Below are 25,441 nucleotides of genomic sequence, written 5' to 3' on the forward strand. Positions count from 1 at the left end.
AGGGCTCTCCTCCAGATGTTGCTGCTGGGAGTCCAGAGCCATCCTGCAAGCACAAGCATCAAACTGAGCAATCCTGCTGCACCCGCAACATCCTCCCATGGGATTTGGTGCTGCCTCTACCCCTCGGCCAGGAAGCCTTTTGCACAGCTACAGCCAAGTGCCTGCTGCTCCCTTCTCAAGCGACAATCTGCTGCCCGCTGGTTTTTTGATATTAGCATTGAGAAGCAGGACAAGATCCAAGTGGCACACACAAGTATCTATGGCATGTAGGGAAGTACCATGACCCCCCTGACTACCATCTTTGGCTTCGTTTTCATGGTCTTTCACACCCCTACACTGTTCAATGATGGCTTACCCTCTTCCCCAAAACAAGAAAGTTTTGCTTTCCTGCCAGACAAATGTGGAGATAGCTGTGCTCTGCAGCTGCGTGCCTCCAGTTACTATTTAAAATATGCAATCTGTCACCTGGGCTCCACATTACAGGATGCTGAGTTAGCCATTTTCACAGTGTCATGCCCTGTGGGATAAGTTGCACGTGATCTTCGCCAACGAGTGAGCACGTGGTTCTGATTTCTCTCTTGCCTTCAGACCAAAGGGAACATTTGTGGCAGCACAAAGCCTGTGAAAACTCCGGTGCTACCTTCTTTTTTGGGAAAGGGACAGGGAAGTGCATAGATCATGACCTCTGTCACACCAGGAATATCCATACAGCTCTTCAGACCTTCAGAAGGGGAGCGCTCTTGGTGTCTCACCAACAGGTCTCACTGTGACAGCCCTGGATCATCATCTTCCTTGATGGTCACCTACAGGTCCCTGTAGCGTAACATCCAGGTGACAATTTTGCCAGACCTAGTTGTTTAATTTTCTCATCCTGTTTCTCATTCCTTTTCACACGATATTAGAGCATTATCCATGCAACATGCAAAATTAAGGTCCTTGTTCTAGCAGGTTAATTTGAACTAATCTAGAGTGACCTCTGCTATGTTTTTTCTGCATGAAATCAGGAGCACATTTGAAAGTTCAAAGGTAAGCCTACAGGTTTCCCTAATACTTAAAGCCCTACCAGCATATACTACAGCTGAAGAGAGATCTGAGCTTAACATGGAATTATGTGGTGGATCAAACATTGATTCTCTGTCAACAAATGTGACAACAGGAACAAGCTCAGAGTCACTTTCAGTGTAATCATATTTGGCTATGATAAGGCTCAATAAAGTGCTGAGAGCTCAATGCAGTCCTGAGTATTCTGGAACTGGGAGATGAGGCTGTCACTGAACCCAGGCTGGTATAAGATTCAAGACTCAAGGGTACCAATATCACCAGGCACATAACCTACAATCAAACAAGTATTTTACTGCATATTATTCAAGTCTTTGCTGAAATGAAGCTGTCTAAGCTTTGGATAGCATGCATAGAACTTAACACTCAAAACCATTGTTCTTTCATCATCCGAAGAAGCCATTTATTTTCACTGTGAACATTTCAAGTCCTTGCTTTAAGACTAAAACACGGGCCTTTATCAGCCTGAGCAAAGCTGCAGCACAGCTCCAGACCTGAATAATATCTTTCATTTCATGCAGATGATAGTTCCATAGATCTGTAAATACAGCAGATGGTTTAACAGTGAAACTTAGATTAATAAGAATCCCGGAATCCCGGAATCCCGGAATCCCAGACTGGCTGAGCTGGGGAGTGACCCCCAGGCTCACCCACCCCAGTCCCACTCCAGCAGGGACACCCCAAGCAGGATGCCCAGCCCCACGTCCCAGAGCCTCCTGAAGCTCCCCAAGGAGGAGACCCCACAGGCTCTGGGCAGCCTGTGCCAGGGCTGTGGCAGCTGCCCAGCACAGAAAATTTTGGAGTAGTGAAAATCTAAATCCATCCCTGGACCTAGAATCCAGAGGTGACTCTTGGGTACCTTTCCCTGTCTGGTGAACTCAAAGGGATATTCTTAGTTCTTTGCTCTGCAGCAGAATGCTAGCATGTTGTTCACTTCTAAGCAGAAGTCACGTAAAGGAGGATTACTTGACATTGCAAGGAATTTGATTCATGCCTCCCCCCCTCCTTCTTAAATGCAGGTTTTTTTTTCCATCTTTTTTTTTTTTTTTTTTTTTTTTCCAAGCAGTTTTAGTATAGAATAGCATTTTCCCAGTTATGACAGGAACACTGAGGAACAAGCTAGTGCTTCGAAAAATGCTTGTTGTTGCTACCCCATAATTAGTATTGTTTGAACTAGTTGGCATTTATCCTAGAGTAGATTTCACACTGTGAATGAGGTTAATTCATTAGTTACATTTGTTTCAAAGCCTCTTGAGCAATCTAATCACTCTGTAATAGTAACTGACTAACCCAAATCTCTACCCTGTAAAATAACATTGTTTATTACCAGAGGAAGCGTAACCTATTTAAGTTCTATACTGACATTTCACTGCAGAATATGACAAAAATTATTCAGAAACACCTGATGTTTCCATATTTGCTTTCCATATAGGTTTGATTTCCGTTTTTATGGCAATGTCAGTATCAGCAGGCACAAAGATGCATCTCTAACACTCTGTCACCTGTTTTTTTCCAGACATGCCCTGCATATTAAGCACAACACTGCTCATACCAAACACGAACAGCTAGGGTATAAGACCATGAACAAGCCAGAAAGCAGGCCAAGTGAACTGAAATGTTGCTTACAACTATCAGCTAGAATTCTCTTATAACCATTCTCCCTTGGATGACCCAGGAGTATGTACGTTCTCCATTCTATCACCTAATGCCCTTTCTGCTAGGTCTGCAAATGAGCCTCTGTGTCTATTTATCTGTGATGTTTGAGTGTACTTACACCAAATCCTGCCACAGATCAAGACAGGATGCTTCAGCTCTTTTCAACAAACATTTCAGCTCCTAGTTTAGGAGCTGAAACTAAGAGCTAGTCCTGCCTAGTTCCTATTTCATCAGTTAGAAAAGCATGCTCCATCATGCAACAAAACAGCAGAGGAAGGTAATGGTTCATGCTCAAAGGAAATTCCACAAGAGCCCCTCATTTCCAAGATCTGTATGTAAACATCAGCTGCATGGATTGCAAACCCCATTTGTAACTTCTCGGTAGAGGTTTTCTACAATCACACTTTCTTTAAGGTCTAACTGCTTCTTGTTTTTCCTGGCATGCTTGGGCTCAGTCCCAAAAGCAAAATTTAATTGTCCACATGCTTTAAGTCCAAGTTTACTAATTGCATATCCTCAAAATTCTTTCCCACACTTTCTGTAGTTAGGCTACTGGGAATAGCATGAAGTGCATAAACAGAGTCATCTGATAGGAGCTAGAGCTGTTTGAGATGTTGATTCAATGCTGCTTTCCACTTGCTGAATACCTTCAAGGAATAACAGTACTGAAATCATAATGAAACCATGTAATTTAGCTTTCTGTAGTCACGGCAATGAGTGGATTTGTCAGATAGGGAGGAGGAGTAGGAGGCTGGTGCAGATGGCACTTTGTTACATACCTAACCACAAAGCCAACTCAGTGGGAGCGTGGTGTGATGGGAAGCTCATCCTTGGAAAGCTTTCACCTTCAGAAAGGAAAACTGGGCTGAGCTCCAGTGCCAGCATGGAATGCTAACCTTTCCTGGGAAGGGGACCACTCTGTACACTTCACTTAAAGCCCATCAGCCCTTCTATACTTGTAAAAAATTCCAGGTTTTATGACCTCCCCAGATTCAGAGGTGAGCACCAATTTCAGCAGTCATATCACCTTTGACAAACACAGGCCAAGAAAAGCTGCGAAGCGCCCCAGCTAGCCATGTCCCAGTCCAAAGTAAAACTAGATTTGTTAACGCTCACAGCGGTGCTACCAAAGCCATTCTGTTTCCCAATTCACATTAAAGGATGATGGAGCACTTCTGATGCCAGAATCCCTAAAGCCGAGTTTAATAGCTGAGAGATGGATCCAGCATTGCTCTGTGCATCACAAGCAGCATTTAAGGATAATCTCTACTACAAGCACAGGAAAACATTACTTATTGTTACAGCTTTCTCATGTGAGAAATCTGAGTAGGCTGCAGTAGTAGCTTATATTTTGCTTTAATTTTACACGGCTTGCATACAAGCTGTAGCAGCAAAAAAAAATCAGGATAGGAAAAGCTTCATAGAAGGCCTATGGATCATAGCATTAGAGAAGTATTATTAACCAGGGTTTTCATGCTCCAATTATTTGCATGTAGTAGTTGCATTCATCTGCAGTTGACACTACTCTGGCTGGGAATTGTTTCCTGCATCTTAGCCTCCCATGAATTTCAGAGCTGGAAGAATACAAGGCATAAGGCTGCAGTGGAAATAGTTAGCCTCACATGCAGCAGAGGCTCCTTCCTAACTCCCTGCTCAGCTCTTAACTCAGGCATTTTCAGGAAGAACCATGTAATGTGAGGTACTTCTTCTGCTCCAGATCAGGATGGAGGGAAGAAAATGAGAGTGTTAGAGCTTACATTTGCTAGCTTTCTACATACCATTAACTTATTCAGTCTAAGGTAAATGAAAACCAAAATCCTCTTATGCTTCACAAGTTATCCTCATTAATACCATGTGTAGTTCCCACTAGTTAAAGCAGTGACTATATTCCTCTTAAAATTTTTGCTGAACATTACTTGTCCTTTCCCCCTCAACTACTTGAAAGAGCAGGAGACAACTCATACAGTAGTCAGCAATCAATACTGAGAAAGCTTTAGTCCTTCAGCTTGAATTAAAGACTTCCCCATTTGAGAATCGGAATGGGAAAATTGGCAGTAAGTGGTTCTCTGTGGAAAAATAAGTGTTCTTTGGTAACCACTGGTTGCTGCTTCCTCACCCACCCCAGGAAGCAGGGACAAGGGAAAGCCACCATAGGGATGACCTGGCTGCACCGTGCCACTTATCCCTTGGTGACATGGTGATATCACTGAGGCTATCCCACACTGACGGCACCCTGGAGATGTAGTGACAAGCTCCAGTGTTGCAGTCTCCCTGTCCCCTACCACGTCCCCACTGTGTTCCCATCTGCAGATAACATCCTTGGAAGTCTTCCTGGTAGAATTAATAGGCACAGACACAGACAAGTAGACGGGGCTTCAGAAGTCCCTCCTCTCCACCCCCATCCCTGTCTCCTTCACTGGTTGCTGACGGAAAGGCAGTTCATTTCATACACATGTGAGGGTGAAGGCTATTTGCTGTTAATTAGGCAATGTCACTTCTCCAAATAATATATCCATTAGAATCCCCAAACTCCATCTCACTTCTCAGCTTCAGTTTTCACTTCTGTTGTGTAGTTTTGTTTGTTTGTTTGTTCGTTTTTGTATGTGTGAGCCATCAAATTGAGAAGTTAATGCTCATGTGTTACTGGGACTATTTGCAAATGAGATACTAGTTAGTATGTGTATGATACAAACTGGTAGCAACTGCTTACCTCAGGCATAATAGCCGATGTATTACGTGGCAGGATTCACCGAGAGGCAACTGACAGAAGCAGCACCACAGCCATTATCTGAAGGGTTTTCATCATCCACTTACATCCCCAGGTGGTTTAAAAGACAAAAGAAAACAAAGCAACAAAGCAGTTTTATTTATTTATTTATTTATTTATTTTTTTTGTAGCTCAACGAACTTGATATATATGTTAATTTTTCAAAATCTTTGCCCTCTGTCTTTAAGACCTAACATTACCAAATAACCAACAGTCAAGACAAGGATTACACAAGAAGATATTTTTAAAACCACAAAAAAGCTAGTTACAAGTATCATAGCAAAACAACTGCACTGAGAAAAGAGCTTAACAGCTCTGCGAGGCCAGAGCTGTATGCCCAAATAATGACAAACTGTTTAAGGACTTTGGCAAAAATAAGTTATTGAAATTATTCTATTCACTGCTGTGGTATATGTCAGCAGAGCTAGTGGATACAGTTTTCCCAAGACTATCCCTTACCAAGGTGTCCTCATACTAAAATGTTTATTCTGTTAAAGTTTGCACCACATTTTACAGTTTTGGAGCTTAAATCCATAAAAAAATTATCCTAAATATGGATTTATTGAGGTGAATTCTCAGCTGTGTGTATGGCTGGTTTGAAAATAATTTGTTTTACTTCATAATACTTGTTTTACCTCATAATACTTGTTTGTGTTAGTGACAACAATGTTTCATCACAACATCATTTTTTACTTCTTTAACAGAGAATGTGGTGACAGGACAAGGCTAATGGTTTTAAACCAAAAGAGGGGAGGTTTAGATTAGTTTTATGGAAGAAATTCTTCACAGTGAGGGCAGTGAGGCCCTGTCCCAGGCTGCCCTGAGGAGCTGTGGGTGCCCCATCCCTGGCAGTGCCCGAGGCCAGGCTGGATGGGGCCTGCTCTGCTTGAGGGGTCCCTGTCCATGGCAGGGGTGGCACTGGGTGGGCTTTGAGGTCCCTGCCAACCCCAACTGTTCTGTGATTTGTAATTTACTTAAACTAGATTAGATATTTATTACAAAATCACCAAATGGCTGAGGTGGGACCTCTGAAGATTGTCTAGTCCAACCCCTGCCGAGCAGGATCACCTAAAGCATGTTGTGCAGGATGGCATCCAGGCGGGTTTTGAATATCTCCAGAGAAGGCGACTCCACAACCTCTCTGGGCAGCCTGTCCCGGTGCTCTGTCACCCTCACAGCAAAAAAGTGAGCAGTTATTACTGTTCTATGTGTTTCTGAGTGAGAACGGCGGTGTTTTTAACATCACTCTTCCTTTTGTTGGGACCACGATCAAGTTTTCAGGGCAATTCTACATACTTTATCATACACAGAATCATAGAATCCTAGAATCATTAAGGTTGGAAAAGAGCTCCAAGATCATCTAGTCCAACATCCCCCTAACACCAGTATCACCATGTCCCCAAGCACCACGTCCAACCTTTCCTTGAACACCCCCAGGGACGGTGACTCCACCACTCCCTGGGCAGCCCATCCCAATGTCTGAGTGCTCTGAGAAGAAATGTCTCCTCATTTCCAGCCTGAACCTCCCCTGGCGCAACTTGAGGCCGTCCCCTCTGGTCCTGTCACTAGTTCCCTGTGAGAAGAGGCCGACCCCCAGCTCCCCGCACCTTCCTTTCCGCATGAACTGCAGTTACAACACGATCGCTCAGGTCAGCGCCTTGTCAGCGCCGAGCCGGTTCCCGCACTTAGCATTCATTTGGCGGGGGCCAACTCAGCCGCGCCATGCCGCAGACTACATTTCCCAGCGCGCCCCGCAGCGGGCACGGCCGTGTGACGCAGGGGAGGGGGGCACGGCCTGCGTGTGCGTGAAGGAGGCAGAGGAGAAAGACGGGGGGCGGAGGGGGGGCAGCCCGGTCCCGGGGCGCGCGCGGAGCCGTTAGGACCGTTACGGCCGTTGGGACCGTTGGGGCGCGCGGGAGGCGGGGGGTGAGCGCGGCGCTGAGGGGAGAGGAGAGGAGGGCGCCGGCCGCAGGCTGCCGGCGGGACCGGCCGCCGCCACGGAGCTGAGGGAGCGGGGCCGGCGGCCGGTCCGCAGCTGGCAGGGGGCCGCCGTCTCGCCCTGCCCCGCCGCCATGCAGTGAGGGCGGCCCCGGCGCTGCCCCCCCGGCCCGGTCCCTCTGTGGCGAGGCGCTGCCGGGGAGCGGGGGGGGCCCGGCGGGGCGGGGAGGGGACGGGGACGGGGACGACGACGAGGAGGAGGGGAGCGGCCGCACCATGAACTACCAGCAGCAGCTGGCCAACTCGGCAGCCATCCGGGCCGAGATCCAGCGCTTCGAGTCGGTGCACCCCAACATCTACTCCATCTACGAGCTGCTGGAGCGCCTGGAGGAGCCCGTGCTGCAGAGCCAGATCCGCGAGCATGTCATCGCCATCGAAGGTGAGCCTCTGCCCCCCGCCGGCTGCCTCGGGGCGCCCCCGGATCCGGGCCGGGGTTTGGGGGGCCCGGCTGGTAGCGGGGCTCGGTGCCGCTCCGAGAAGTTGCTTTGCTGCCCGCTTGCTGCTGGCGTGCAGGCAGAGCAGCATCCTGCGAGCACCGGGGTAATTGAGAAGGACGATGCCTGTCTTCGGAAGGGCTTGAGAAAGGGAGATATTTGGTGTTCCGTACAGCTCCGATCGAGACATTGAAAGTGTGGGTTCCGTTTCAGTGTTGAGTATCCAGTAAACAAGATGTACAACTGGATCACGGAGCGGTAGTACATGCAGTAGTGTAAAAAAAAAAAACAACAAACAACTCACAGGTTCGATAGCAAGATGGAGATAAGTCTTCTAAGCTTAGGTTTATATGTATCTGTCCTCAAAGCAGCGCTACAGATGCGCATTCTAAGCAGTTCAAGAGTGCAAAACAAGAAAAAAATGTGCTGGGAACTCTGTAGATATTTTTCTTAGCTGGCACTGGAGTTAAAAAGAGCAAACGGTATTGGCAAAGAACGTGTCTTTTAAGAAGAAATCTTTGAGTTATTTTGCGTAGTCGTTTAAAGCCTTGTGTTGTGTGCTTTTGCCATTGAAGTAGTCTGCTGCTGTTTTGGAAGGGATTCAAGCGAGCAGAGTATGAGGTATAGCATCTGAAACAGCTGGTTACAGCTATCGGGTTTTGATGGCCTATCTCCTCCTTAAAGCATATGTCAGAAAGAAAGTAACTGGGATTGTGACTTCAAAAGCTAAGTGATTCATCTTACTGGAGCTGTGCAGCTTGAACAAACAGGCAACATGGTATTAAACAGGGGTGCCATCAACATTTTAGGGGGAGGGGGCAATAATCCTTGTTAGTGTCCTGCATAGCAAGCCGGGGAGCCTGGCAGCGCCTGTCACGTATTGAAGAAGGCAGTTTGATGAACAGACATAACTGGGGACTGAGTATGCGGTGGAGGTTTCTGCGTGTTGCCTATTGTACTTGTCACTTGTTGAGATGATGATGAGTGGCTGTCAGGTTCTGCGCCCCTCCTGGGAGCCCTTCCATTTGCTCTCCTCTTTCATGGAAGAGATGGAAACTTAATATACGTTATGGGAAGGGGACACAGGCACCACTGTGCCTTTCACAGTATTGCTGGTGTTTGGATTTCTGTGGGATAGATGATGTCCTTCAGGGGGAAAAAAAAAGATATATATTTAGTGGTAATTAATGCATGTTTATGTGGTTCCAAATGTCATATTTCTTGATGCTTAGTGATGCAGCCAAGCTTGTGCAGAAGTGGGAGGAGGATGTGGAGTGTTCTCTGTAGTTATCTTCATAGCATGTGACTCGCGTTTGTCTTGTCAAGTATTAATGGCTTGTTACCTAACTGTAGCTCTGTTCCGTTGTCACTCACAAAGGCTCAAAAAACAAAACAGCAGCCTGCAAATGTCTTTCAAAAGCAAAGCTGATGAGTAAAATTTTCGGAGACAGTTTGCTGTCTAACTTGCGTTGGACACTGAGTCATGCAACTAGGACATCTGATTCATGGGAAAGATTTATCTAGAAAAAGTGCCTATTTTAGGTCATTTTTCATTTTGAGGGCTCTTGGAGTAACCCTGAATTTTGCATATATGCAACTTTTAGTAACAGCAGCAAAAAGAAAAAAGGCAAAAAAGATTCACCTCACTCCTGGATTACAACTGCACCAGGTCGTGTATTTTGGTAAACCTCCTTGGACTATTTTTCTGTGAAATTAGCTCTTAGCTTTACGTGGTAACTCCTTATTGCATGTTTGAAGAACTTGGAGAGTCTCATCTGTTTTGCTGCTGTTGCAGTCTCAGAAGTCCTTACTGAGCTGGAGTTAAGTGTTATAACGGTACTCCCTAACGCATATGAAGCCTTTTGAGTTCAAGGTATTCAGCTTTTTTCACTGATAGTGAGGAATTGTGGTGTTGGCACGTGGCTGAGATGAGAAAATATTAAGTAACTTTGTGCTGAAATAGTTTTTTCCAGTGGAAAAAGAAACCGTACCCTTTAAAGAAAAGAATGTAGTCTCGTTAGTTCAGGCTGCTTTAAACCGTAACGCCAACCAGCATGTGCGCCTTGATCAGGTCCAATAATTCCTGCTTGCTCAAGAGAGGTTTTATGGATCTGGAGGAGAACACACTTGGAATCTAAAACAGTTTGAGACTTAATTCAGCAAAGTTACACTATTACGTATTCTCAGAATTTCTTTTTCGTTACAGATGTCACTGGCTTACTCAGTCTACTATTAAAAAAATATATATTGGCAGTGTAAACTCCTTTCTAGGCTTTGAGCTCTGTTAGAGGAGTGTCTGGGCACACTTGCTGGATCAATGACTGTTGCAATAATGTGAAATGAAGCTGGTCTTCCAGCAGCAACGATCCTTCATAGTCAAGGACGGGAGTTGTATCTAATCCTAAGAGAGCAACTGCTGACTACTAATTGTGTCCTGAATTGGTGCTCTGATTTGATTTGATTTTTTTCAGAGATTTCTTTCCTTGTATTGTCCTGAGTTTGGTGTGATAATTGCAAAAATATTTGTGTGATATTGGTTTGTTAGTTTTTCCACACAGGATAAAAGTGCTAAGAGCTGGTTACTTTGAGGTTCTTGCATTTCACAGTTGCAGAATTAAATCTGAAAATTGAACAGAAGTATGGTTTCTGTTACGAAATGCATAAGTAACCAAGCAACTTTAGATACTGTCACTTAGGCTGTTACCTGTTCTGTGGCTCGTGAGCTGAGTTCCACGAGTAGAGGCATCAGTACTTGATCAGCATTCAACGTTTCTGGTATCAAGTATGTAGAGTCCTTATGAACAGAGAGAAGGAAACATGAGTAGACTTCAGCAGTCTTTAGATTGCTGGAAACATCTGAGATTTTCAAGGCATGATGCTCTCGAGGGGTGAATATGGTTATGTAAGGGTAGGTAACAGCTGGATGTATCAGTTCCCTTTTCTCTTTGTTGTGGTTTAACCCGGCTGGCAGCTAAACACCACACAGCCGTTCGCTCACCCTCCCCCCTCCCTCTCTGGGATGGGGGAGAGAAACGGGAAAGTGAAGCCTGTGAGTTGAGATAAAGACAGTTTATTAAGATAGAAAATAATAATGATAATAATAATAATATGTACAAACAAGTGATGCACAATGCAATTGCTCACCACCCGCTGACCGATGCCCAGCCCAACCCCGAGCAGCCGGCCCCCCCACCCCGGCTAGCCACCCCTATATATTGTTCAGCATGACGTCAGATGGTATGGAATACCCCTTTGGCCAGTTTGGGTCAGCTGTCCTGGGTCTGTCCCCTCCCAGCTCTTGCTGCACCCCCAGCCTGCCCGCTGGCAGGAGAGAGTGAGAAGCTGAAAAGTCCTTGGCTTAGTATAAGCAGTGCTCTGCAGCAATTAAAACATCAGCATGTTATCAGCACTCTTCTCATCCTAATCCAAAACATAGCACCCTACCAGCTACTAGGAGGAAAAATAACTGTCCTAACTGAAACCAGGACACTCTTGTCCAGAATGAGGCTAATGCTGTGTTGCTATGAAATCTGAAGAACTGTGCAAAACCAAAGAAAGGGAGTGAAGCAATATGAAAATTTAATTTCTAATCCTTCATGAAATAATTTTAAAACAACTAAAGAGTGCTGATGTCGTCGTCTTGGCTGATAGTCCATAAAAATTCTTTTGCTAATGTACTTTACTTGTTACTAACAGGCACTAATGCAGCAGGCGTTGAGCATCCGAAATAGTTTGCTATCCTTTTATGCAGTGGCAAGCCTGTCAAAACACTCTGCTTCAACATGGGGTTTCAGCAGATTTTTCTGACTACGGGGAAGACAAGAGGTATCTTGAATCCTCTGCTGATAAAACAAAGCCTAACGACCACGCTTAAGATACTGGCTTCAGTGCGCCCTGACAGTGATTTGAAGATCTGTGTGGTCTGTTTTTTTTTTTTTTTGAGGGTTGTTGGAGGTTGTTGCTTTGAATCTTACAGATGCTATACCAAACAGTGCTCGGCTATGAAGAGCTGTGCTATAGAGCATCTTGTGATTTCTATTTTAATCTTTCTGTTAAAGAAGAAGGAAAAAAGAAGGGATTTCAAAATTGTTTTGTGAATGCTAGTTTGGGTTTTGAAATTATTATTATTAACTATTTCCCTTCAGTTTTGGGACTTCAGAAGTCATCTCAATCTTAGAGAAGAGATGAGATCTGTGTACTTAGAAATAACATGTACAGGGCAGTGCAGAGATCCTGGTGCACTGGGGAGTGGGTGCTGGAACGTGGTGGAAGGTGTAAATAAGCTCTGCTTTATTTTTTTCTTCAGCCATATTTAAATATACTATTTCTTGATAATAAAGAAACCTAGGGTTGAGTGAAAGCTCTTGAAGTGCAGGTTAGGGGCACCTGTCATTGCTGTGGGTCTCCAGTTGTGTTTTGTTCCCTGCTGTGGCCCTTCTTTCCTTGAAGCCCTCTGCTTTGTGACTCCTTAAGTGCTGGTACTGGGGGCTCCATCTCATGGAAGTTACACTTGCTTCTCGGGTTGAGATAACAATAGTATTTTAACACCTCTTGAGACTGAGCAATGAGACAAATTGGGTGAATGTACTGTTAAAAAAATGAATTCTGCTGTGGGATATGAGACTACAGACAGAAATGACAAGGATGCCAGCTATGAGCTTGTTTTGTCTCCCTGTTCTGGAAGGGAGGCTGCAGTGAGGAGGTGTGGGTCTCTTAGTGACAATGGGTAGGATGTGAGCAAGAAGGGGAGGTTTAGATTAGGTGTGGAGAAGGATTTTGCCATGGGCAGGGCAATTGGGCACTGGAAGGTGCTGCCTGGGGGTGGCAGAGTCCCCATTCCGGGAGGTTTTTGGGATGTCGGGCTTAGGGATGGGGTTTGGTGGTGGGACCCAGCGGGTCAGCTTGGTGGTTGGACCTGATGACCTTGAAGGTCTCTTCCAACCTATGATTACTTGTTGAAAATATGGGATTTGTCTTTAACTCGCCTGCTTGTGAAGAGGCAGGGGTGAACCGTTGTGGTGAAGTAGACGCTTGTTAATAACATACAGGGAGCTCATGGGAGGCTGCCAAGGCTGTCCTGCAATCAGCTTTTGCTGAGAGCGGTATCAAAGCTGCAACTTGAAAACGATTATAGCCACTCTGAAAGCTGAATACCGGGCTTCCCTTTTACTTAGCCCTTTGGTTGAAACAGACTTAGGAGATCAAGCATCTGTGGATCTCCCTGCAAGCTAATAATTAAGTCAAGCTACTGGGGAGGAGAGTTTGGGAGTATGTTGTAATATTTAAATAAGTCAAAGGAATGATGGGTGTAGTTTAGATATTTAAGTGTAAATGAGCAAAACTGAAGAAACAAATACTGCATAAGGCAGTGGCATCTTGAAACCTTAATACTACTCACCCTATTCAAGCTGTTTTACTGCTGTGCTTTTTTAAACTGTGGGTCAGTCTATGGGATTTGTAGTGATAAATCTGGTGCTCCAAACATAACAAAAAATGATGCAAACCCATTTTGTATGGGTGCCAAAATGCTTTAAAATGGTTTTGGATGCTGATTATGACATCTTAGCATGCAAAACAAGGCTACTTTTTGCTCGCTCTGCTTTTCAGGTCTGCAAAATAAAAAATTTAAGATGTTGTAATTTGTCTGGCAGGAGTCTGTAGTCTTGCACTGAATTTTACTTTGAGGAAAACTTTTTGAGGCAGTGTCTGGGGAACAGTTTCGTAGCATGGCCATCTTGTTTCAGATTTGTGGGAAAGAGGGCAACAATAGAGCATGCTAGGAATGTGCTTTTTTGTGTGTTTTGTTTGTTCTGAGGGATTCAATTCATGTGGTTCAGTCAGATGTAGGGAATCCAGTCAGCCCGCACCTTGAATATCGGACTTAGTTTGGGGTCCCTTGCTACAGGAAGATGTGGAGATGCTTGAGTGAGGATGCTGGGAAGGGCCTCGAAACGAGGCTGTGAGGGGTGGCTGAGGGAGCTGGGGCTGCTTTGTCTGGGGAGGAGGAGGCCAAGGGGAGGCCTCGCGGCTCTTGCAGCTACCAAGAGGAGGCTGTGGCCTGGCGGTGCCCATCTCTTCCCTCAGGTGGTGAGGAGATGGTCTCAAACATTGCAATGGGCAGCCTGGGGCAGTGGTGGAATCCCTGTCCTGGGAGGTACTTAGGAGCCGTGTTGATGTGGTGGCTGGACTGGATGTTGAAGGTTTTTTCCAACGTAGGTGATCCCATGAGTCTGTTACCCAGGGTGTGAGGTATCCGCTCTCTGGCTGTAAACTTTACTGCGTGAAGCAAGCGGGTTGAACCTTGCAGCAAGTGATGAAAACTGTGAAAATACCATGTATTCCATTAATTTGCAAATACTTACGGGGTATGCTTAAAAGCAGCCTGTCAGACTACAGTATAAAATGGAAAAAAAAAAGCATACTTTTCTGGAGAATGGTGGAATTTGGAAACGGTGCCAGGCAGATGAAGAGTTTCTCCACAAACCTCAGGAATACTTCACTCTCTGCTGCATCACAACTGGGAACTTGTTTTGTCCCTACCAATGAAAAGGGTAAATGGCACTGTTGGTATTTAAGATAACGCAAGTGCAGAATAACGTAGTAGCTGAAATAGAGAATTCATTTGCATCTTAACTGTGTGACCTTTTGCTTACAGTGCCTTTAAAACATCATTTCTGCAATTGTTTTTTTTTGTGTTAAGGTTACCCTTTATGACTTTGATACACACAGCTTTTGTGGAAAAAATCGAAAATGATTTCTTACAGTCAGTAAAAATTACAGGGGATAAAGTTCCCCTTTTCTGAAAAAAGAAAACGTTGCTTTAAATGTTTTTGGTAATCCTAACCTCTGTGAGAATAGGGGATTTGTCTTCGGTAATATTAGTTTTTGTCCTTGACCAGCTTCAAGGACTGCTTGTGCTTCATGTTACCCGTACTGACGGGGAACTATGCTAAGCTTCTTTTTTGTGTTCTGTCTTGTCTTTATACCATGTCATAATTGAGCAAGGACTGCTGTATATGGACAGACTGTGGGATGTTGCTCACTTGTTTTAACGGCTTCTGGGAATTGGGTGTTACCAGGACTTAAATATGGCTTTGTGGAGAGAGACATCTCTTTGTGGAGCTCTGTGGCGAGGCTGTGCAAGTGCCCTGCAGGGGCTGCTGCCTGGGGGTGGAGGCTGGAATACTGGGGGCCTTGGGATGAAGACCCCAAAGGGTCCGGGATCAGGTTGGAGCAGGAGACCATGACACAGGAGGAGATGCTGCAGCTGTCCCTCCACCCCCTGACTTCAGTAGCCCTTTGCACCGCTGGGCTCACTGTGGTGCTGAGGCTCCCTGGGAGGCTGCAGCTGGCTGCCGACCCCTGGGCACACGAGAAGGATGTCTAACCCCAGGTGTACCTTTCGCCCCTGTCCAACCCCAATCCAGCCTTGGTGTTTTTCATGAGATGCTGTGTGGGGGCAGCCCACTATGGCTCTGGGGCCTTCCTGGGACTGCAGGGCTTAGACTGGTTTTGTTTGGAGATGGTGCTGGGAGCCATGCACCCAGGCTGAGGGTGCTGGTATGGTGAGCTGTGCCTGTACCCCAGTGGGAGAGCAGCTTGGCTCAGGTGCCTGGATCCTTCCTGGATGCCTGGGTCCTCTGTGAGTCCACCAGGGGAGGGTATATGGGGAGAAGTTTAACATTTTTTTAAGAAAATAAAACTAAGTGCTCAGCACTGGTAAGTGCTGAGTTTCCCAGTGCAGGAGAGACCTGGAGCTACTGGGGGTAGCCCAATGAAGGGTCACAAAGATGCTGAAGGGCCTGGAGCACCTCTCCTGTGAGGGGAGGCTGAGAGAGCTGTGGCTGCTCAGCCTGGGGAAGAGGAGGCTTGAGGAGAGCACATCCACAGACACCTGAGGGGAGGGCACAGAGCACAGACCCAGGCTCCATCCAGCAGTGCCCAGTGCCAGGCCGAGAGGCCCCGGGCACAGCCTGGAGCCCAGGAGGCTCCCTCTGAGCACCAGGCAGCACTTCTGTGGCCCAGAGCCTGTGGGGTCTCCTCCTTGAGGAGCTTCAGGAGGAGCTGGGATGTGGAGCTGGGCACCCTGTCTGAGCTGAAGTGGGATGGAGGAGGTGAAGCAATTTCACTCAAGAGTTCCTACCCGGGGACAGGACTCTGCACCTCTCCTGGTTGGACTCCCCCAGGCTCCTGCCAGCCCATCTCTGCAGCCTGTCCCTGTCCCTCTGGGGGTGGCTGCATGGTCCTCTGCTGCATCAGCTGCTCCACAGTCTGCAAACGTGCTGCGGGTATGCTCTGCCCTGTCATCTGGGGCATTTATTAAGATGTTAGATGGAATCAGAGACAGTATTGACCTCTGGGGTGCACAGTTGGTTACTGGCCTCTGTGGTGGCAAAATTGTTAATATTTCAGAGCGAAAGGTCTGGCTAAGAAGCTTATCCTAACTAAAAGAACATTCCTTTGAGCTCAAAGCCAACAGTCTGTGGTTTTCCCAGCTCCCTGCTTCTGAGCTAAGACAATACCGGGTGTGCCACTCCTGTGGGCTCCACCAGGAGCCATCTCTCCCTGTCGTCCTCTTATCATTGATTGACTCCCCAGAACTGTGGCAGTTAGCAAGCTTCTTAAGGAGTCCATCCCTCCCAGGGATGCATACTTGCTTTTGTTAACACCGAGATGATTGTTTTTCCTCACCTCTGTCTTCAATCACTTGGCAGAGAACAGGAGAGCAGAGGATGAGATGGAAAATGCAGCATTTACATGCCGTGAAGGAAGAGAGTTCAAGGGTGTTCATGAACTCCCCAGCCTGAGGGTAGAGGGTGGGGAATAGTTTTTCAAGTGATAAGATTAAATTTCTTTGAAAAGGATGTTATAAAGTCAAGAGTATTTCAGTTCCCTGTGTCTATATATATGGAATGACTTTTCAACAACATTTTAGTCTTCTAGACAGCTTTTGATCCAAATTATTTGCAATTATCATGTACTTCTGTTTAATTGTGATAAGGTTATAAATACTGCATGAATTTTGTAACTAACCTTAGAAATAAGGTAATGATGTCTCACTGTGGCTACTCAGGCTACCGTGGAATTGTGACCTCACAGAAAGTTCCACTTTGTAAATACAAATGTAAGAAGAAGCAGGTGTTGTTGGATTCTCTGGTTTGTAGTGCATCCATTGTGGTGCAGCTGACAGATCCAAATCTTCCTGGAAGTGTTTAGTGTCTCTTTTAAAAAGAAGATGGAAGCAGATGCATTATTTAACCTGTCTATACACATAGAATCTCATTAATGCTATTTCAGGGTTCTGACTAACATCATCTTTGGAGGCTATGCAATGCCACAGATGAAGGGGTATTGAGATGACAGTGCATTTCCAACTCAGTGAGCGGCTTGGCTTTCTTTTTCCCCCCTGTTGCTTCAGTGAGCCACTTGAAGAAGCAAGCACAAAAATATAGGGTTGATATGACTGAGGTGTATAATTTTTGTGTCTTGTGTAGTAGGTTTATTTGCTTACATAGTTGGGTAATGAATGTAAGCCTAATGATTAGACAACTATTTTGCTTGCTAATTTCCCCTTCTGTGCTTAAGAAAATAAATACAGGCACGCAAAGTGACTCTTGCGAATGCTGTAATTCAGTCTATAGCTTTAGCTGTGTTGCAATACATCTGTGGGCTTTTTATTTGTTTACTTATGAGGAGCTTCAGACTTGTATTGGTTTTTATCTTTTTTTGTGTGTCATCTTGAGGGAATTTAAGGGCCATTTATAGCCTAGATTAAAACAATTGGACATAATTTAATATGAAACCTGGAGGAAAATTCTCCTTAACTTGAATTTGGTAGTGTTTACAGGTTCTATTAAGCTAACGCTGCAGATGATGTTCTCCCTGTTAGTAATTTTTCTATGAATTTATACCACTATATCTGTACTTCAGAGCTACAACTAAACATGAGCCAGCAGTGTGCCCAGGTGTCCAAGAAGGCCAATGGCATCCTGGCCTCCATCAGAAGGAACGTGGACAGTGGGGCTAGGGAAGTGATCATCACCTTATATGTAGCACTGGTGAGCCTGGGGTCAGGGGTCCTGGTCTCAGGTGACAAGTGGTAGGACATGATGCGATGGCCACAAGTTGCATCAAGGAGGTTTAGGTTGGGCATTAGGAAGAAGTTCTTCATGAAGAATGGGGTCAGGTGCTGGAATGGGCTGCCTGGGGAAGTTGTGGAGTCGCCATCCATGGCAGTATTTAAGGGAGGTGAGGACGTGGCACTGAGGGATGTGATTTGGTGGTGGTAGGTGTTAGGTCAGGTTGATAGATGGGCGTGGTGATCTTGCATGTCTTTTCCAACCCAGATGACTTTGATTATATGTTTTTCAGTAGCAGAACCAGGAAGACACAGCAAGATGGTCACTATTGCAGTATATTTTATCATCCTGTAACCAGTAGTGTGAGAATGTGCAATTTCTATTATTTCACTACTTAGCATGCTCAGAAGAAAAGCCAGGAAGCCTGTCTTTTAGGTATCACAGCAACTGTGTTCTCTAGGGGAAATGTGCTAAAAGCATGCCACTGGCTGCCAAGGCAGCAGTCATTTAAATGTATCGCACTTAACTTTGCAAATGTTTGTGTATCGGAGTTAACTAATTGTGAACCAGAAGCAAGGCTTCACTTGGTCAGTAACCCAAGAAAGATTTCCTGTTTTTAATCCAGCAGTGAATTTCCCCAGAGATACCAACTAAACTCAGGAAAACACACCCAAACCAGAGATGTGGGGAAAAGGAGAGAGATGTTGAAGGCTGTGTATGGATTGATAAAGCACACAGTTGAAATAAATCTCCAAATGGTCCCTTATTTTCCCTGTTTTCTAGAGTGTCACTGCCAGAATTAGTCATTCAGTGAACCTACTTAAAGTGGTTTGAAACTTTATAATCATTTTAATGTCACGGAGACAAAGATCCAGTTGTCTAGTCAGCCCTCCTGTGGCAGCTGTCCTAACACTCCAGCTCGGTGAAGAGAGGGTGCCAACTATAGCAGTCGTGACCTGCAGCATTTCTGGTTATAAGCTTGCCCTGCTACATTACCTGTATTGCTTTCAAAATGTTGAGCTGCCTGCACCGGATACAGAAGTTAATTTTTTTTATGGATTGTATGGAAAGCATTGTTGCATAATATTGGACTTAAATGTGTTTGAACTATGAAGAATCAAGCCTTTGGTTTTATTACCTTCCTCTCCACCTGTGAGGTGAGATTATAGAATAATGGGGAAAAAGCATTAAAGAGTGTTCAACCCTTTCCGGATTGAAAGGAAGAGGCTTTCTTAGGTTTCTTTGCAGAGTATTTGAGAGACAAGATTCATACATGGGTGTTTAGAAGGATATAGTAAGAACTGAGAAACTGGAATTGATGGATAGTAGAGCGTGAGGACAGCAAGGAAGGCAAGGGAATGACAAGTGTAGCACAGCAAGCGGTGAAGCAGTTGTGGCGTGGGTCATTTGCTAGAGCTTAGATGCCTGATGATGGCTGGTGTGTGTGTGTCACCTGGTATGTATGGCTTCCACTTCTGCAGCTGCAGTCTTCTGTTCTGCACCCTCAATGCTTTCCTCTTGAGCAGCATAACTGATGATACCAAGACTGATTCAGTGTGTAAGTTTCACGTTGTAAGTTCAATTCACGTGTTAAGTGTCAAAAGAGATGTTTGAGTTATCAGCTCCAAGCGGCTGCCTTCTGGGAAGCTTATTTTTAATGCAGTGGGATTATCCTGACACAGGGGGTAGATACTCAGCTCCTCACAGCACTTGTCCTGAAGGGTAGATGGATCTAACTGGAGACTTGATACTGTCAGTGAGATATAAAATGTTTTAAAAAGGTAGTGAGTGACTATCCCTGAAGATGATCCTGACTGATTTTGGCTGTTAAAATGGGGGTTTTGCTGTTTTCACATTTCTGTTGTTAGAGTCGTAACAATTAAAAGAATTCAAAATCCATTGTAGGGAGGGAAGGAACAAAATCTCCTGAAAACCAAGCCTTTAGAAGTTATAAATGATGTACGAAGGAGTAGTTGATTTTCTACTTAGATTTGAATATTGTTCTCTCTTCTTTTTAAGCCTAATGTGATGAATGAGTTAGGCTTTAGTGTCTGAATGCTTCATGAGGTTAAGATGAGACAACTAATGCTTCTGTCATAGTAAGCTGTTATGGTCTTTGTAGTGCTCGTGATCATCTGTAGCATTGGTGTGCTTTCATGATGAGGCAAAGGTGGAATGCTCTTGGAAAAAGCAAGGCTAGGGCCTAGGAAGCGGTAGCTGAAAGTTGGAGACAGGAGTTCCATGATGTGAGACAGTGATCTGTTGTCACTGCTGTTCAATGTGCCAGCTCTCAAGTTCTTCAGAGAAAGATGGGCTATGTGCCTCTCATTTCTATAGCTTCATTGTTACAAATAGAACAAGAACAACAGTACCTTGGAAAATGATAACACATGTGGGCATTTGATAGTGAAAATTCTGGTAAAGTAGTTACTAATCGTTTTGTTGCTAATTGCATGGTCCCTGTTTCTGGCTAGAAGGTATTACTGGCTGTGTTGCCAAGGGTACATCTGTCGGCTAGGAAAAAAACCAACTTAGTATATAATGGCAATGAAGGAAAATGATGTTCCTTTCCTTGTGTGAACATAAATTCAGTGGTATAGTAGAGGTTTGTTTTCTCTTTTTTTTTTTTTTTTTTTTAAGCATTTATAGCAAAGTTTTGTAAGCATTTGCAGAATTCCAGGTTTTCAAGTCTTTATTGGTATCATGAATAATGCTGAATAACAGTGTTCCTAGTGCTCCTTCAAAATATGTTCCTTCCGGAAAATTCATTTTGGGTTCTTTTTTGAGGTTGGAGTTGAAAGACTTCTGTGGGTCTCTGGGAAACTTCTGATCTGTTTGCACACAATGTTGACAGTGATGGGTAGCAGCTTTGTATTACATGAAATTGTTAAAATTGACAATGCTGCTGTTATGCTCTAAATAACAAGAAAGCCAATAGCTGGAGCCTTATTGCGTTTACAACTCTTCCGTAGTCATTGATCATCTTCCTATGGCAATTCAGCTGTTCCAACATGAATCTGTAGCTTGGAGTTCAGTAAGAGAAGGCAGGCAGAAATAGAAGCAAGTTGTGGAAAGCAAGTCCTGTACCCTGGTGGTAATGCATCTGTTTCATTGCTTTCCTAATGCAGAAGGAGACTTTAATTTTAACCTGTGTTAGCTAACCCTGAAAAGGACTTCACTGCTGTGGGACTGCAGCATTTAATAGCGTTCAGATATATAATGGGTACATTAGCTTACGGATGGGGCTCCTCTTGCGAAGCTCTATCTGCATACAGTGGAGCTGAGCAGAAGGGCATGACTTGCTTGAGTCTAGAGATGTGTTGAACGCACAGGTGCATGGCCTGTGAGGGAAGGGAGAGAAGTGGGAAGAGCGAAGGGAGGTGTGTTAATCCTCTGGTGCTAGCAAGGTGGAGGCACAAGCATTGACAGCTGGCACCTGCCTTGGTAATGCTGAATGCAATTGAAAGCCAGGATTTCAGCACTTCTGAAGTCAGGAAACCTAGATGACTCTTTTGGGGCATTATGCATGTATAAAAAGACAGTACTTCTCAGGGAATGTTTTGCTAACTGGAACATCTTGCTTCCTGCATAACAGAGTGGATTCAGTTAGAGGATTGCTGGTTTGATTTATTATGCTAATTGATGAGGTAGTTGATGTGAACTGCATGTATTTATTAGTCACTTGCCAGCAAACTCCAAATTATCTCAGAAAAGCTTTTAAAATGGAGCATTACATGTTTTTTAAACCTGGTCAGTGTACAAATACAAGCAAGCCAGAAGCTACCAGCTGTTTTTAAGTGCTCAGTCTAAGTGTGGCCCATTTTTTTAGTCACTGGAATGTTTCAGGGAAAGTGAAGTGGTTTTAATGTAGTCTCATACTTGTTCTTCACAGTAGTTAAACAAACCTGGAAGATTTTTTCGACTTCTTTCTTCTTCAACTGGACTGTTACTGTTTTCTGTGTAGTAAAAATAGAATACATGAAAGTTGATTGGGCATTTTTTGATAATAAAAGATATGATGTACCATTTGAATTTGTGTTCAGGCATACATGCCAGTTAGTGCAGCAGAAATCCCAGTTTCATAGGAATAAAACTGGGGGTTACTCATGCAGTGGTGTTGAGGTACTATGAGCATGCTGACAGTTGTCTGACTGGTAAAGGAAGTGTTCATTAGATATTTTACTTAATGGGCAAGCATTCAACTGTAATACACGATGGAAAGCTTTTGTATTTCTGGGCTGATAGGGGAAATGTTAATGTTAGAATGCAGGAGGCTAAAGAGATGACTTATGGACATCTAAATGAGGAAAAATCTGCTTGAGGAGAGCTCTGTAACAGCCGATTCTTTAGTTTTAAGAGCTGTGTGGGCTGCTGTCTGTGTGAATGGGGTAGCAGGGCAGACCCTCCTTCCTGCTGGACTGTACTCTGTCAGGTGCTACATACATTGTGTTAGTTGAAAATTCCTGATCATCTGAAGTTTGACAAAACATCCATCCTTGAACTTGATATTCCAATATGATTTAGACATGTGAATGAATTCAGAGCTTCCTGATTTGAGGCTTGCTGTGGGGGCAAGCCACTAAGTGCTGAAGTAAAACTACAGACAGCTGAAAGAGGCAGTCAGCTGGGAGGGAAAAATGCACTGAGGTACCGGTGGTGGGCTGGGACTTGAATGTAGACTGTCAACAGCAAAGTACCTCGGTGACCTAAAAAGTACTAGTATGTCCCTTTAGGGATTGCTTGATGTTAGGTAGTGACATGCTATAAAAATCAAAGTACAAGTATATATCCCTTGGTTTGCTAACTAGGCCAGACCAATAGTGTGATTTTTATTTTTTTTCCTTCTTTCAGATGCTCTGGTAGATAAATGGAAAAAATCAGTTTCGTCAGTGTTTGTAAAGAGCCTGGAGCAGGTAGCCTACAGGTGTTCTCAGATTTTTATTTTTTTTTTTGGAAATTATTATGTAAATAAGGTGGCTTGCTCAGACTGAGCCAGCTGCCTGTTAGTAACTTGCATATGGATATCATCTTGGAAGGAAGCAGCACCAAAACAAGGCCCTCTAAATGTTGTCTGGGAGTCTGTAACTTCAGTGAAAGGTGCTGCCAGAGGAACCTGTGTTGTCCAGCGATGACGCATTTCTTCTGGATCATCTAACAATCTGCAGCTATTTTTCTGTACTTCTTGTAACTGTCCTCTGCTAAGCAGATGGGGTTATTGCGTACTACGGGGTGGTACCGGGTGAATGCTGGGTACCCTGCTGTCCTGTGATGACAAGCTAGGTAAGTCGGGTACTGAGAAACAGATCCAATCACAGATGGGATTAGGTTTTCTTTAAACTGAATCAGTGAAATAGTGGTATTAAAAAACAAAAACAAAAAAACATTACAAACAGGTATGAGCACAGCTATATAAATCTGTAGGGTTCTCCCTGACTTATATCTTTATTTAGGTATATTTAATTATAATCAGTAGGCGGCTCCAGATGCTATTTTACTTGCTGTAATAAATCAGAGGTACTCAAACCAGCTTGTTCCACAATTTGCAGTGCCTTAGAAAAGTTGCTTGTTTCCCATGATCTGCGTGGTGGCTGCAAATGTGACGTGGAGGTGTGTGCGTTTATTTGAATACTGGAGCTGACACAAAACTTGGACGGAAACATTAGTGCCAGTGTAGAGGCCTCAGTGCAGGTGGGGGATCAGTCAGGGTCTAAGTACAGGCTGGGGTTAGTCTGTTGGCATTTCTTGCTGTCCGTGCCACTAATGCTTAACCTGACTAGAGTGAAGCTGATTCAGGTGTGTGGAGAAAGTGCTGTAGTTTTAACAATGATGAATTTTGAGCTGTGCTTCCCTGGTAACTCTGGAACAATTGCTTTATGAAAGACAGTAAGTAACCCAAATATGAACTGTCTTATTCTCCCGGCATCGGTCTCGTTTCCCTCCATTAACTTGTTAAGTCAATAACAAGCCAGTTCATATCTAGGGATGTCAGCAGAACGAGGGGATGGTTATTGACCTCAGTGGAACATATTGCCCAGACAGTGATTAAGATAAAGGTTTCTCTGGGTACAGTGTATGGAGAAAATTACAAGATGCCACAAAAACCCTTGAGATCCCTTGAAAACCCTTATGAGATCCAAGATCTCATAACTCTTAAGGGAAAACAGATGGATGCATAAGATGTAAGTATGAGGAAAGTGTATTAGGCTTAGTCTTCTCAGAAAGGAGAACAACTAGAAACTAGGGTGCTGACAAAAAAAAAAAAAGATTCAAAATCCTAATGTGGAGTGGGAGAGAAAATGCAGGGTTTATTTTTTAGCCATATCAGCTTGACAGTAGGAAAGTCCTATGTAGCTATACAAGTGATTTTAATGGGAAAGATGGCTGTATATACTTGAAGTATGGGATAGTTAGTGATTTCCTATTTTGAATAAATCTTTTTTTTTGTATTTTTCTTGAAGCAGGATAAACAGACCATTGAAGTGTAGGTGTCCACTGGAATATGGAGGCTTTGGTGTCTGTTGGTTTTACTCTAGCAAATGTTTCAGGTGATTGCAGGATGCTGACTTTTGCAGATAAAGAAGCAAAATCCTCATAATACTCAAAGACCAGCAGCTAGTCTTGGGAGACTTCAAGGTAAAAAATAAAATGACAGAACTTGACAGAATTCCTAAGAATTCTGGAACAGCCCTTTGATCTGCTTTGAATATGTTAAGGGCATTGACTCTGATCTGGTTTTGCTTCTGGTCTCCATCAGTGTGTATCAATGCCAAATATAAGAGTTACTTTTGTATTTCAATGTTTATATACTGTTTGATAATGAGCATCTGATTTAAAAGGAAAGATTTTTTAATATAAGTTGGCTATGGCACTTGTTTAATTTGTGCCTTCCAGGAAAGGTATGAATTTACAGTTAATGCACTATGGTTTTTAAACACAACTCATGCAAAAGAACAGTGCTTTATTTATGTTGTACTCAAGTGAAATGTGACAAGGGAATATTTGTAAGAAGGATTATATAAAGTACCTTGCTAATGACAAATTGTGATATGTTTGTGTGGTGGTTTTACCGTGCTAGGCAGTTGAACACCACAACCGCTCTCTCACTCCCCCTCCTCCTGGCTGGGATGTGAACTTTCTCAGCAGCAGACACAACACTGGTGTGATACCACTGCTGTTCTAGCTACAAGTGCAGAGCGCAGCACTGTATGGGCTGCCTGCAGGGAAAGTTAACATCCCAGCCAGACCCAGTACAGTTTGAAATGAGATTCATAATCAAATATATTTCCAATTCTACTTAGTGAAGAACATTAGCCCAAGCAGGAGTCAAGCAGTAACTGTTTCCAGCTGTTGTAGAACAGCAGCTCCGACCAAGTCTGATTCTCCATGGTTTTTCGCCCCATGCAGCTTTACTGTGAAGATGCTGGCGATCCTGTGCTGCTTGTCCTGTG

The 25,441-nt window shown here is 44.3% G+C and overlaps 1 protein-coding gene across 3 annotated transcripts in view; it reads left to right on the forward strand.

Annotated features, from left to right (window-relative positions):
- The first annotated feature begins 7,307 nt into the window (after positions 1 to 7,307).
- AGAP1 (ArfGAP with GTPase domain, ankyrin repeat and PH domain 1) overlaps positions 7,308 to 25,441 on the forward strand; it is a 361,585-nt gene continuing 343,451 nt past the window's right edge. For 2 of the 3 annotated variants that reach the window (XM_035331711.1, XM_035331713.1), the window contains exon 1: positions 7,308 to 7,859. In XM_035331711.1, coding sequence (XP_035187602.1) covers positions 7,697 to 7,859 — 163 coding nt within the window. In that variant the 5' untranslated portion in view covers positions 7,308 to 7,696. The remainder of the gene's footprint in view (positions 7,860 to 25,441) is intronic. The other variant, XM_035331712.1, reaches the window with a different exon arrangement.

This window comes from Oxyura jamaicensis, chromosome 7 (genome assembly GCF_011077185.1).
Source record: "Oxyura jamaicensis isolate SHBP4307 breed ruddy duck chromosome 7, BPBGC_Ojam_1.0, whole genome shotgun sequence".
Lineage (NCBI taxonomy): Eukaryota > Metazoa > Chordata > Aves > Anseriformes > Anatidae > Oxyura > Oxyura jamaicensis.